The sequence below is a fragment of the Triplophysa rosa genome, linkage group LG21 (assembly GCF_024868665.1).
Source record: "Triplophysa rosa linkage group LG21, Trosa_1v2, whole genome shotgun sequence".
Taxonomy (NCBI): domain Eukaryota; kingdom Metazoa; phylum Chordata; class Actinopteri; order Cypriniformes; family Nemacheilidae; genus Triplophysa; species Triplophysa rosa.
Genome location: NC_079910.1, coordinates 818,492 through 832,000, shown reverse-complemented (window position 1 = coordinate 832,000; position 13,509 = coordinate 818,492). Strand labels below are relative to the sequence as shown.

General features: G+C 41.6%; 2 protein-coding genes across 3 annotated transcripts in view; one reads left to right on the top strand and one right to left on the bottom strand.

Annotated features, from left to right (window-relative positions):
• Window positions 1–991: 991 nt before the first annotated feature.
• On the bottom strand, window positions 992–7,723 carry psip1b (PC4 and SFRS1 interacting protein 1b). Its single transcript, XM_057319373.1, has 14 exons — window positions 7,580–7,723; window positions 7,223–7,300; window positions 7,055–7,116; window positions 6,621–6,759; window positions 6,058–6,486; window positions 5,749–5,956; window positions 5,469–5,635; window positions 5,153–5,391; window positions 4,318–4,355; window positions 4,114–4,193; window positions 3,919–4,020; window positions 3,600–3,762; window positions 3,440–3,510; window positions 992–1,875 (listed from the first exon to the last, which is right to left on the bottom strand). Exons 1-14 carry the CDS (start codon window positions 7,583–7,585, stop codon window positions 1,864–1,866), a joined length of 1,794 nt encoding a protein of 597 aa, XP_057175356.1. The 5' UTR covers window positions 7,586–7,723; the 3' UTR covers window positions 992–1,863.
• A 261-nt stretch (window positions 7,724–7,984) lies between these two features.
• LOC130545045 (coiled-coil domain-containing protein 171-like) overlaps window positions 7,985–13,509 on the top strand; it is a 15,071-nt gene continuing 9,546 nt past the window's right edge. For both annotated transcript variants that reach the window (XM_057319354.1, XM_057319355.1), the window contains exons 1-11: window positions 7,985–8,311; window positions 8,683–8,847; window positions 8,919–9,069; window positions 9,401–9,575; window positions 9,774–9,964; window positions 10,155–10,301; window positions 10,403–10,495; window positions 10,564–10,724; window positions 10,807–10,966; window positions 11,118–11,229; window positions 11,342–11,412. In XM_057319354.1, the coding sequence (XP_057175337.1) occupies window positions 8,720–8,847; window positions 8,919–9,069; window positions 9,401–9,575; window positions 9,774–9,964; window positions 10,155–10,301; window positions 10,403–10,495; window positions 10,564–10,724; window positions 10,807–10,966; window positions 11,118–11,229; window positions 11,342–11,412 (1,389 nt within the window). In that variant the 5' untranslated portion in view covers window positions 7,985–8,311; window positions 8,683–8,719. The remainder of the gene's footprint in view (window positions 8,312–8,682; window positions 8,848–8,918; window positions 9,070–9,400; window positions 9,576–9,773; window positions 9,965–10,154; window positions 10,302–10,402; window positions 10,496–10,563; window positions 10,725–10,806; window positions 10,967–11,117; window positions 11,230–11,341; window positions 11,413–13,509) is intronic.

Here is a 13,509-nt window from a genome sequence, read left to right as displayed (position 1 = left end):
TTGACACTCACCTCCTCCGCTTCCGCGCCGTCTGTTCCGGTACCGGCCCGAGCCATGGCGCGTGTTATTCCCTGAGACTGGCGCGGGACTCCTCACACATCTGGATCCGTCCGTTAACGGCGCGACTCGGTCCAGCGGCTCTGCACGGACACCCGAATGTCGTCGAAGGTGTGACGTATATTGTCACCGGACACGCCCACCGACTGCAGCCCTGGCGACGCGTCGAAACATGCACGAAATATTTGTGTTAATAACGTCTAAATCTGTCTATCTGTCTATCTATCCATATATCTATCTATCATATATCTATATAATAATTAGGCCATTCTGCCGTTGCTTGTACCGTGCTGAAACGTCATGTAATTATTATTCATGAGCCACGCCTTCTCTTAGGATTTGTTCATTCGTCAGCCGATTGGCGGTCCCGTACCAACGTACACGTCACGTAATTAATATTCATGAGCTAGTTAACTCGGCGCGCATCAAATGACGGAAGACTCACGCTGTGCACTGCGTACTGTACACTACAAAAGGCTTTTATAAACACACCCTGTGTGAAACTGAAACGCTGTCTACACTATAGAAATGAATGACAATATTTCACAAAAAATTAAACACGAATACTATAGTTGAACCATAGTAACCACAAATGTACCATGGTTTTACTGCAGTAACCATAAATTAACCATGGTATTTGTAGAAAAAATGGTTATAAAAATGATAATCATTCTGCCAAAACACCACGGTTACGACATTTACTATAATAAAACCACGCTTCATTTTCCTACGGGACATTTGCATCATCATTCATAAATGAAATAAAGCTTCACTGAATTATCTTAAAGGGATAGCTCAGCAAAAATGAACATTCCTCATGTCATTCCAAACCTCGGCGAGGAAGATCTTTTGAAGAAATGTGTGTGAACTACCCCTTTATGAGAGATACACGATCTTGAAAAGGTCATGTGACATCCATGAAGAGTGAACACACAACACAGACAGCAGATGACATTAAAGATCAGTTTTCCACGAAATATGCGGTTTAATATGACGACCGTGATCATAATAAAGACATTTTAATGCTTGTGTGACGAACAGGATGTGTCGTGTTAGCACCGGTTTCAATTCAGACGTCACATGATGATGTACAACTCAACATTTAACAATTCAACATCCGAATGCTTCTCATTGAACTGGAGTTTACATCTGACGAACAGATCAGAACTGAAAACTTTGAATGAAGTGTCTTTCATATGTGGGACGTCTGCTGTCTCTCGTCTTCAGTTGTAGCGTCACATCTAGAGTCACAATGAGTGTAGAAAACAGCCGTCGATGATCAAATAAAACACTGCGGAAGCTTTATAAACTGTAAATATACTGCAACGGGAATGAATGCTCTGAAAATTCAGTAGTGACAATTTAAAATGATCATTTGTCTTTATTCTGTCCAGTCGCCATCAGGATTGGCAGGATCAGAACACTTGAGCTGTTCACAACATCTGCCGAGGTGTGATCACGTCGTGAGCGAGAGATGATGTGGACGGACAGAATAAACACAAATGTGAGGAAACATTCACAAACGGAGAACAGACGCTCTCTTTATCTGCTCAATGTGACCTCGGCGGAACGCGCAAATCAAATCTCATCTGAGACCAGCAGCATGAAGCTTTCAGACTTTAAAAGAGCCCAGGTCAGCTCTTTCAACACTGATGGTGAGAAATACAAAAAGGATCTCACTGGACCGAGAGTGTCGGCTAAAACGGTTCATCACGGGATAAATAAATAACTGCAGATCTCTCCAACACTGATTCCACAACATTTAAAAACAAGAGTCATTTTGTTTCTTCACATCAGCTTCTGTCTTCATCCGACGCACTGCAAACAGATCAGAGATCAGATCAGACACCAGCGGCAGGTCACTTATACTGTGTTCTACATCTATAAAAGTTTGTGTGTTCACAGATGTTGCCCGTAACAGCCATTGCAGAAGGTGGCTGCACTGTCGACGGCAGACAGCCAATCACCATCAGAGCTGTGATTAGGGGCGCGCACGAATGTTCGAATATTGGATCCGCAATAACTATTCGAAGATAAAAAATGCTATTGGAATATTTGTATAAAACTGCGTCACCACAGGGTTAAGTTACCGCTACAGAAGACCTCAAGAGTGGTCACGTCTTATTTAACGCTTCTTCACTTCATCTCTAATGATTTTATAATATACAGAAAATGTGAACAATCATTTGTATGTGTTCCTAAATCTTTGTTCACTCAGATCGCAAGCTAGTTTCAATGCTTTAAGTTACACACCGGATGCTCGGATCGCGTCGTGTGTTATGCTCGGCTCACATCACCACATCAAAATGTTTCAAAACTGGTGAGCCGTTAACAGTAATTAATTTATTACCATAACTTGTTCGGAGCGGTTGTTGTTTGTAAATTCATATTCGTTCATTAAAATATATATTAAGTAATGCTAATTTGAAGCTTGAAACATGAAAATGTACATTTCACTTCAACTAATGTTAATAGTTTGGCCTTAGCATAAGACTGGCACATTTTTCCATACATAAAAGCCAGAATTTTCCTTCTAAGAAATTCAAATAGGGTCGTCGCCTTCAAGTTACAGCCTGTAAATAAATTCGTACGGATGCGTTTTTTTGTTTGTTTTAAAATGCTTAGTTGAAATAAATACCTTATTTATTGATGCAAATGAAAAGCAAAGCTAAACAAGACAGACACTGATCATGAACAGTATTTATATGCGACGCTGATCAGCAGTAAATGTCTTCCTCGGATGACGGTCACATAATAATCAGGGAATCAAGCACTATGGCTCCGTCTTTGTTGCGGGGTATTTTTTAGGATCTTAACAGTCGTCATGGAGGTATCAAGCCCGTTTACTTTATTTATTATCAACACTATAAACAATAAAGCCAGATATTCTTGTCAGATCTGGGTTTTGCTACCGGGAGTTAGAGAAGAGCAGTGCGTTTTCTCCGCTGTCGGCTTGTTAACCTGCTGAGTAACGTTCACCAGAGTAAAATAGACCCATATGCTTGTTTTTCTGATCAAGAACATGTCAAACAAAATAAACAAGAGAACCATATATCACAGACTGTCAGTATACATTGTGTTTTGTTTTGTATGTTTTCTTTTTGTATGATAGGCCTACCGTACTGCGCAGGTTTAAATGCAATTTTTCTTTTTTTTCAACATAAAAAAACTTATTTACAGGGTATAATATTAATGCGTTATGAATATTTAACAATAATTATAAGCTTGATGCGAAATTGTGACTAAATAAAAACGTAACAAATTACGTCATTATTAACTTAATTTAAATAAACGAATATTCAAATTTTGTTTTTTATGAGCTCAAATATTCGAATATGAAATGATTGAAAAATGCCCATCCCTAGCTGTGATGATGTCATACCTGAGGCACAGTGGTCTGAGATGTTTGTTCGGTGTGTGTGTTCTCCTCGCTGATGCCCATCTCACTGATAACTGAACACAAGAGATTCACGTTTATTACAGCTGGTGAACAGATGTTATAATAATAATAGTGAGGAACTTCTGTGCTACAGCTGACTCACCGTTGTCCTGTCGCTCTGCTCTCTCTCTCTCCTCCTGCAGCGAGTGGATGTACTCTTGGCTCAGAGTGTCCTCGGCGTCTCCGATGAGGTAGATATTTTTAAAGCGATGGTACAACATGGAGGCCTTAAACATGATCGCCTCACTGCCTCTGAACCAGCGCATCTGAAAACACGTTTAATTGAGCACTTCTCATATCATACGCAAATGAATTAATATCAATACAGTTTCAGGACATTTGTAATCATTTTTACTATAAAGAGATTTGGTGCTGAAGGTGATGTCGAGTGTCAAATCTAGATCTTAAATGTGTGCAGGTACCTTTCGGAGCGTGTCGATGAGCTCGCTGTGGTTCTGCATGTTTCGAGATGAAACTGGAACTTGACTCAGTTCATCCAGAGCCAATAAACATCTACTGACATCCTGTAAACACACACACACACACACGAGTTTCAGCTCTGAGAACGACTGATAGATGACACATCATCAGTATTATGATGTTAAACGGGTTCATACGGGATTATCCAGCGTCATTGAGATTCTGATGTCCCCGTGCAGCCGGTACAGTAAAGAATCTGTGACAGACAGAGACGGCGCTAAAACACACACACAAACACATACACAGTTAGAGATGTAAAAACACACACACACGCACGCACGCACACACACACACACACACACACACACACACGTGTCTTTCATGTAAAGTGTCTGTCTCACCTTTACTGTCGTCCTCTCTGCTGGTAATATTCTGCAGTCTGTCAACATCAACATCTCAAATCATTACGAAGTAAAAACACATTTATGTAATAAAGAAAGAAAATGCTAAATGAAGGTCAGATGCTTGTAATTACTTAGACACACAGGTTCAAATATATTCAACTATTTAGATATTATACTTATGCATTAAAGTCCCAGTGAAATTAAAAATAAATAATTAAAAATGTTTCTTGAAACACTGCAGTGTTTATTGTAAACAGCTTATCAATGTGGGTCATTCTCTTTTTTTAAATTCGTGTGCACTTCCGTCCTGTAGAGCCTTTCCATCATAAATGAGGTACGTTAGACTGCTTGGGCGGAGCATCCATTAACTCCTCCCCTTCATCTGTCAGTCTGCTGCCAGTTCCATTTCAAAATGCAACGGCTGTTTTATACATCCAATCAAATCGCAGTGAAAAACACAAGCCACGCCTGCTATTTTTGTCTCATTCGAAATTTCATTCCACTCAGAAATGCGTAAGAATACAGACGTAAACACGACCGCAACTTCCGGTTCACGGGGACTTTAATTTATAAATCAGATTTTCAGACATGCGACCAATGTTGGTTATAGTACTCAAACAGCAGAAATACATCAATCATGAAAAAATTGTAACTGTCCATTTTCTTTTCTTTACTGTGACATATCAAACAGTTCACGCTCTGATGATGGTGATTGTCGGTGTGTGACATTGAAACATTCAAAACACTGAGATGGAGCCCATCTGATGGAACACAGGGGCCTGCAGGCGTTTCTGAACTATTTGAAACATCACGACACGCGGAATTCACTCACTCTGTTCTCTTCTCTTCTGATGGCGTGTTCTGCTCCGTGTCTTCTCTCCGCTCCTCTGCTGGTGTCAGCGGCCCGCGGTTTTCATCTCGCACTCCACGGCTCCTCTCGGCTCGTTTCTGCACATCCTCGTGTTGCGTGGCTTTTATTGTGGATGTTTGTGTCTTTCCTCGGGTGGATGTGACCAAACCCTGCAGAGATCTTAACACGCTCTGCCTCTTCTCCGCCGGGATCTTACTCTTCTACACCACACAGACAGACAGATGTCAGCATGCTTCTCTGTATCTGCTCTTTCTAAAGCTCTCTCGCCCTCTCTCACCTCTTCATCTTTGTGTGGCTTCTGTTCTTTGATCTCCTGCTTCTCAAAGATGGTCAGAATGTCACTCTTCACGTCTTTGGGTTTCTTCTCCGGCTCTTTTATCTTCACCTCATTCTTCTCCGATTCTTCAGGAGCACACGTGTCTTCTCCTGTGTGTCGTTTAGAATCTGCGAGTCCAGATAGAGACGGTTTTGATAAGCGTGTTGTGTGCATCAGCACAGCAAATTTTACAATAAGAACTGAAATGTGGAGTAACAAAATAAATAAATATCATGTCGACCTTGGCTTTCTGATGTCGTCAGATCAGTCTGAATGAGAGACTGGAGTTCACCCGCTGGGCTCGAGGGACTGGACACACAAGTCTCTCTCTTCTCATCACTTTCAGTTTCTGGCCGTTTGCGTTTCAGACTGGACGGATTCACGGATCTGTCAGCAGCGTCGGGTTTGGTCTCCTTCACATCTGATCTGGAGCGTGTGACCCTTGAGGACTGAAAGAGACAAAACATCAGAAACTTTAACCAGGCAGATGACTAAATATTGTCTGACTGATCAAACTAAGACAACTGAAATGTTGTCGAACTAAACAAACCTTATTTTGATTATTAGCATCTGTGTGTTTCTTCACCGATGAAACGATTTTTAGCATGTGTTGCCTGCGGGCAGAAAGCGCTGTTCCCGCAACAGCTCGTCTTGCTAACATGATGCTTTTAGACGATAATGTCCTCCGTTCTGATGTGACGCTCTTAAGTTCCCGCGGTGTGCTCACAGGAGGACACGTTTTTGCCCAAACTCTCAAGCGCGATGTTTTGTGTCCTGTTGATGTTTTTGAATCTGTGCTCTTATTGTTTTTCACAGGGGTTTCACTCTTGTTTGGGGTCACTGACTTGGATTCATTCTCTGACGCTGAATCTTTAGCAGACACAGTCTTGACCTTTTCATCACTCTTATTTTCTACTTTCTTCATCTTGGCTTTTGAATTGGGTCGACACTCCAACAGTCGTTTCGCTAGAGCCGCTTTCTGACAAACACACAAAACCCTTCAGAGTACATTCAGAGAAAACCACAGCACAACAACATCACGGCCTGCAACACTACTTCTGCAAGCAAGACGGACAATCCAAATAAACGGAGACATTGATTATAAACACTGACCTTCTGACCTCTGAGGCAAACGCCCGGGTCATTCTCAATCTCCCACATGCCCTCCTCGAACCCACCGCGTTTGATCGGCCGCCCATATTTTTCTTTGTTGGGCCAGTAAGGGACGATGTCTTTGGGAAAAAGAAACGTTCTGGAAACGAGCAAGTGAACACTGAGCAGTGCAACTGTAAACAGTGGACTCATTTTGCAGACGTGTTTATATTTGTAAGCATCACAAGACGCATGACAAGAGCCATCTGCAGTGTCAACAGAGAGATGTTGACATCACAGCTGACCTCAGTTATTTGCATTGCCTATTTATTTTGTATTCTGTTTGTATACTGAACAATTTGACAAGTGTAGCAGGCTATTGCAGGAGTTCAGAACATACAGAAAAAGCCATATGATCGCCTTTAATAGTTTTTAGGCATGCCTGTTTCACTTACGTTGTGTGTGTTCCATAAAAGAAGATTGGAATCTTCTTTTTGGGGGCATTTCCTTCACCAATCTGAGTGGCAGACAAAACAACAAAATAAATCATCCGTTTTAAATTGACCTCATTTACATATCAACTGAATGTAAAGAATAAGAGGAATTTCGAGACATAAACTCACTCTGGCAGGCCAGAAAGGATAGCCCTTCATCTTAGCAAACACTATATCTCCAAACATAAAATCCCCTGTCACCTGCATCTAAACAATAATAAAACAAACACTGTGTCACGTGCCAATAGCACAACAAAACAATAAACAAAACTCAGGTTTACAAACAAAACATTTCTCGTAACATTACCTTCAAAGTCAAGATTTTGCACTTGTCAAACACGCACACAAAAAACAGTTTGTATTATGATTTTATTATATGATAGGAAGATATTATTATAGTCAGTTATATGTACGTTAAGAGAATAGCTCTAGCAATGTTATGCTAGCACGAGCTAACCCCGACTCAGTGTAGTCATATTCACTCACCTTCATTGTTTTCTGCACATCCACTCACTCAAGTGACATCTTATAAACACTTTTCATTAAAAACAAAACAATAAATAGCCCAAATAAAAAACAATTATCCCGTAATGAATGAAACGACATGGAGACCTGCAAAAGACACTGCGTCCCCTCAGCAGGGAATGAATGGTTTCATCCGGTCTCCCGCTCATAGTGAGAAAGGAATAAACCATTTCTGAAAGGGAAGGACGAGTATATAAATATTTACAATTTATACCACAATATTATGAATCTCTAAACATTATTATTAATTGGAAACAAAATAACGCATGACTGTATTTTATTTGTAAATGCGCATGAAAATAAATAATTCGCTCATTACAAAATTACCGGACGCCGGATGTTAAATAGTTAACTGACCGGGGCGGGCAGCGGCAAAGCAAAGACGTTTTCAAATATTGTTACACTTCCTTTAAATTTAAAAAAAAAACAAGCAAAAATATTTCACATGATGTCAGTTAATGCTAAAGCATGAGAGGTCTTCGACGAGTGTGTTTTAATCGTTGTTTCTAGATGTTTTTCGGTTTTGGGGGGTTGGGGTGTGTTTGTTGTCATAGGGACGCCGAACATGGCGTCACATTCACACAGACGCGGACTCGAGTAAACGCTCCAGAACTTTTATTCAAAACTCATTCTAAACTGGGGATTTACATTACAATACAAGATTGGATAAACTGATATAGACGTGAATTTGTGGTGAGTTATTTGTAGAAATGATTTTGTGTTTGTCGCTGCAAGAAATCAAAGTCACGTGGATTTCTTTCAGTTTATTTCGAGATTTTCAGATGCTCTGCTTTATGTTTGTATAAACATCACATCTGTTTTACTGTTGAATAAACTAGAACAATAGCACATCTAAATAGAATATCGTCGCAGTTTAATTTGTCTTCTCTACATTTTGATGTTCTGTATGATATTTTTCTCACTATGCGTACATGATTTATATTTGTACCTTATAAATGAACTTATCTGTCTTTATTTTTTAAATCACATCTGCACATAATAATATAAAGTTGAAATGATTCAATCTGTTGTTAACCGTGTGTCTGATCTTCATGTTTTTGCAGAATTTAAAACTGATGATTTATTTGTCACACTGACCTCATGCCTCAGTCATCTGCTACCCGGCAACGCCCTGGCAACAGGGTCAACCGTAAAGACGGCGGTCACAGTGTTTCCACACCGCAGGAAGTCACCCTGTCACCTGGAGGCTCGCAGGACGAGATCAACAGGTCTGGATCGAACACAGTTGTGCGTGTTTGTAACGTGTGATGTTTGTGACATCAGTCTGTTGTATTTCCAGACTCCGAGACCAGATCGATCGGTTGCAGAGAGACAGACGGGTCAGTGAGAGAGAGACAGGCGACGGCTTTACTCTCACTGCAGAACTGAGGTGGAAACTCAACCAGCTGGAAAAAGAGAAGCTGCAGTTCACGTCCAAATGCAACGAGGAGGTGCGTTCTGTTGTCTGACACTACTAAACCTGTGCAAAACATGCAGCACATTACATCGCTTCCCACAATGCAGTGCGCATGAGCTGAGGGTCTGCTTCTGTTGTGATTTCACCTTAGATGCTGAATTAAACTTGTAACATAGTGAGGTCACGTGATAACTGCTTATATTTCTTACACTAGTCAAGCACAGCCCGTCATTCACTCTTTGTCAACTGTCTGGTGTAAAAGAGAAACTGAAGTGTGTTTCACTTTCAGTGCCCTTGTCAGGCTACATCACACAAACACATTTAAAGCTACAGCATCGAGTTATTGTTTTGATGTGTGTGTGCAGGTGTCACAGTATGAAGCTCAGGTTGCCCGGTTACGGGCGCAGGTGGAGCGTGGAGAGGCTCAGCGACAGACGCTGGAGTATGATGTTGCCGTGGCGAGGAGGGATGTTGCGGTCGAGAGGAGAAAAAGTGAAGAGAAGATGAGAGACCTGAGAGGACACAATCTGAAGCTGGAGGGTGCGTGCGTGCGTGAGGAGTTCGTTGTGCTATAGACATGCTCATAAACTTCATAAATTCAAAAATAAATTCAAAGTATTTATATAGCACAAACTACACACAATTATGCTTGTATCGACCATAAATACATCAAAAGTCATGTTAAAAAGACCAAGAGTTCAGCGAGTGTGTGTGTTTTAAACACCGAGTTGTGTTCAGGTGTCGTCTCAGAGCTGCATCAGAGAGCGTGTGATGTTCAGAGATCTCTAGAGATCACACAGAAGGCACGTGAAGATGATCATCAGGACCTCCAGACGCAGCTGCACGAGAGAGACCGTCTGCTGCTGAACGCAAACGCTGAGAACCACCGTCTGCACGCTGACCAGAGCCGTCTGGAGACGCTCATACAGGTGTGTGTTGGTGTCATCACGATGACGTTCCTGCAAATATAACAAACGGTGTCGTTACTGCATTACCGTACACACTTAATAGCGGTCAGATGTGTTCGTCAGTAAATATAATGAATAACAGAAGAGGAAGAGCGTGTGCTTCAGTAAAGAAAGTGTGTTAAACTCAGAAGTGATGTCACTGTGCTGACAGGAACAGACCGACACTCTACATCAGATGGAAGAAGAAATGGAGAGAATGGAGAGCGAGAGAGAGAGCGACAGAGAGAAACTGAAAAACACATCCGCAGACGTGCAGCGCAGCACTGACAGAGAAGACAAACTGAGAGCTGACCTGCAGGTGACATCATGACTGTGAGCAACGCTAGCGTAACGTGAATGAAACGGCATTATGATGCTAATCGTGCGTGCTTGTGTGTGTGTGTGTGCGTGCGTGCGCAGTCGGCTCTGGAGAAAGTGAAGGTTCTGGAGCAGAATTTCGAGTCCGAACGAGTCGCTCACCTGGAGTCTAGATTAAACTCTGACATCATGCAGGTAAGCTGCGCCCGTGTGTGTCTGACAGTGTAGTCATGTGACCCGTTCACAACTCGCTGTGTGTGTAGGTGAAGGTGAAGGATCTGGAGGACGCTCTCGGGCTGGAGAAGAGCAGTCACGCTGACCTTGTGTCCCGTCTGGAGATGTTGAAGCAGAAGTTGAGTGAGGTGGAGAGAGCGTACACTCGTGAGAAAGACCAATCACAACACGTCACACACAAACTCACACAGTAAGAACACAAACTCATGTCACGTGTTTCCCTCGTGTGTGTGTCTAACAGGATGAATGAATGTCGTGTTTGATGTGTTCAGGATGGAGAAAGATCATATAAACATGAAGACTGATCTGATTGGCCAGCTGGATCAAGAGAAGGCCCGGGCTGCTGATCTGATTGGTCAGTTAGAGAAGCTGTCAGTCAGACTGCAGGAGCAAGAGAGAGAGTGTACAGAGAGACTACAGCAAATCAACCAGGTGAACATCTGTCTGTCTGTCTGTCTGTCTGTGACTTCAGTTTCAGTATGAAGTGCTTTTAGTCTGAAAGAGACTGACGTGTGTGTGCGTGTGCGCGCGTGTGTGTGTGTGTGTGTGTGTGTGTGCGTGCGTGCGTGCGTGCGTGTTACAGGTGCAGAGGTCTCTGGTGTGTGTGCAGCAGTCATATGACGGTGTGTTGTGTGATATTGTGGAGTTGTTGCAGGAGTATCAGCAGCAGGGGGCAGCACACACTCATCATACAGGTCAGACAACACACAAACACAAACTGATGAGCAACACTACACATCATATCATTCTGTGTGTGTGGTTGTGTAACGATGTATTTCTCTGTTTGTGTGCGTGTCTATTATGTAGAAGGAGATAAACCAAACGCATCTGCTCTGTTGGACATCCTGAGAAGAACCTTACACAACTACAAAACACAGGTACACACACACATATGACACAACTACAAAACACAGGTACACACACACATATTACACAACTACAAAACACGGGTACACACACACATATTACACAACTACAACACACAGGTACACACACACATATTACACAACTACAACACACAGGTAAACACACACATATTACACAACTACAACACACAGGTAAACACACACACACACAAACATATATTATACAACTACAAAACATGGGTACACACACACATATGACACAACTACAAGCAAACACACACAATAAAACTCAAGCGTCTTCACGACTACACGTCAAAATAAAAGTCCCATTAACGGTAACATTACTGTAGTATTTGCTAAAGGAAATTGTAGTACCCTTGTAAACACTGTAGTATACTATAGTAAGGTTCAAAAACACTATAGTATCTAGGAATTTTACTGCAGTTTACTATAGTAAATAACACTATAGTTTACTACAGCAATTTATGTGGACAAACATACCTCTATTGTTTAGTAAAAAAATGAAATACACAGAACTTCAGAAAAATAAAAACCAATTTAGGTAAACTAAAAATGATAGGGCCCTAATTTATCCATCTGTATGTAACATTAACGTCATTTGTGACCCTGGACGACAAAACCAGTCTTAAGGGTAAATTTTTCAAAATTGAGATTTTACATCATCTGAAAGCTGAAGAAATAAGCTTTCTATTGATATGTGGTTTGTTAGGATAGGACACTATCTGGCGGAACAACAACTATTTACAAAGCTGGAATCTGAGGGTGCAAAAAGTCTAAATATTGAGAAAATCGCCTTTGAAGTTGTTAATCTGAGGCACTGTAGCAGGCCATCCACTCACAAAAATAAAGTTTTTATACAAACCCGATTCCAAAAAAGTTGGGACACTGTACAAATTGTGAATAAAAAAGGAATGCAATAATTTACGAATCTGATAAACTTATATTTTATTCACAATAGAATATAGATAACATATCAAATGTTGAAAGTGAGACATTTTGAAATGTCATGCCAAATATTGCTCATTTTGGATTTCATGAGAGCTACACATTCACAAAAAAGTTGGGACAGGTAGCAATAAGAGGCCGGAAAAGTTAAATGTACATATAAGGAACAGCTGGAGGACCAATTTGCAACTTATTAGGTCAATTGGCAACATGATTGGGTATAAAAAGAGCCTCTCAGAGTGGCAGTGTCTCTCAGAAGTCAAGATGGGCAGAGGATCACCAATTCCCCCAATGCTGCGGCGAAAAATAGTGGAGCAATATCAGAAAGGAGTTTCTCAGAGAAAAATTGCAAAGAGTTTGAAGTTATCATCATCTACAGTGCATAATATCATCCAAAGACTTCAGAGAATCTGGAACAATCTCTGTGCGTAAGGGTCAAGGCCGGAAAACCATACTGGATGCCCGTGATCTTCGGGCCCTTAGACTGGCACTGCATCACATACAGGAATGCTACTGTAATGGAAATCACAACATGGGCTCAGGAATACTTCCAGAAAACATTGTCGGTGAACACAATCCACCGTGCCATTCGCCGTTGCGCTAAAACTCTATAGGTCAAAAAAGAAGCCATATCTAAACATGATCCAGAAGCGCAGGTGTTTTCTCTGGGCTCAAGGCTCATTTAAAATGGACTGTGGCAAAGTGGAAAACTGTTCTGTGGTCAGACGAATCAAAATTTGAAGTTCTTTTTGGAAAACTGGGACGCCATGTCATCCGGACTAAAGAGGACAAGGACAACCCAAGTTGTTATCAGCGCTCAGTTCAGAAGCCTGCATCTCTGATGGTATGGGGTTGCATGAGTGCGTGTGGCATGGGCAGCTTACACATCTGGAAAGGCACCATCAACGCTGAAAGGTATATCCAAGTTCTAGAACAACATATGCTCCCATCCAGACGTAGTCTCTTTCAGGGAAGACCTTGCATTTTCCAACATGACAATGCCAGACCACATACTGCATCAATTACAACATCATGGCTGCGTAGAAGAAGGATCCGGGTACTGAAATGGCCAGCCTGCAGTCCAGATCTTTCACCCATAGAAAACATTTGGCGCATCATAAAGAGGAAGATGCGACAAAGAAG

Coding starts and splice junctions, on each gene's coding strand:
- psip1b (XM_057319373.1), bottom strand. Junction 5,392..5,468: donor AGCCACACAAAGATGAAGAG/GTGAGAGAGGGC, acceptor TGTGTGGTGTAG/AAGAGTAAGATCCCGGCGGA. Junction 4,194..4,317: donor CAGAGAGGACGACAGTAAAG/GTGAGACAGACA, acceptor TGTGTGTTTTAG/CGCCGTCTCTGTCTGTCACA.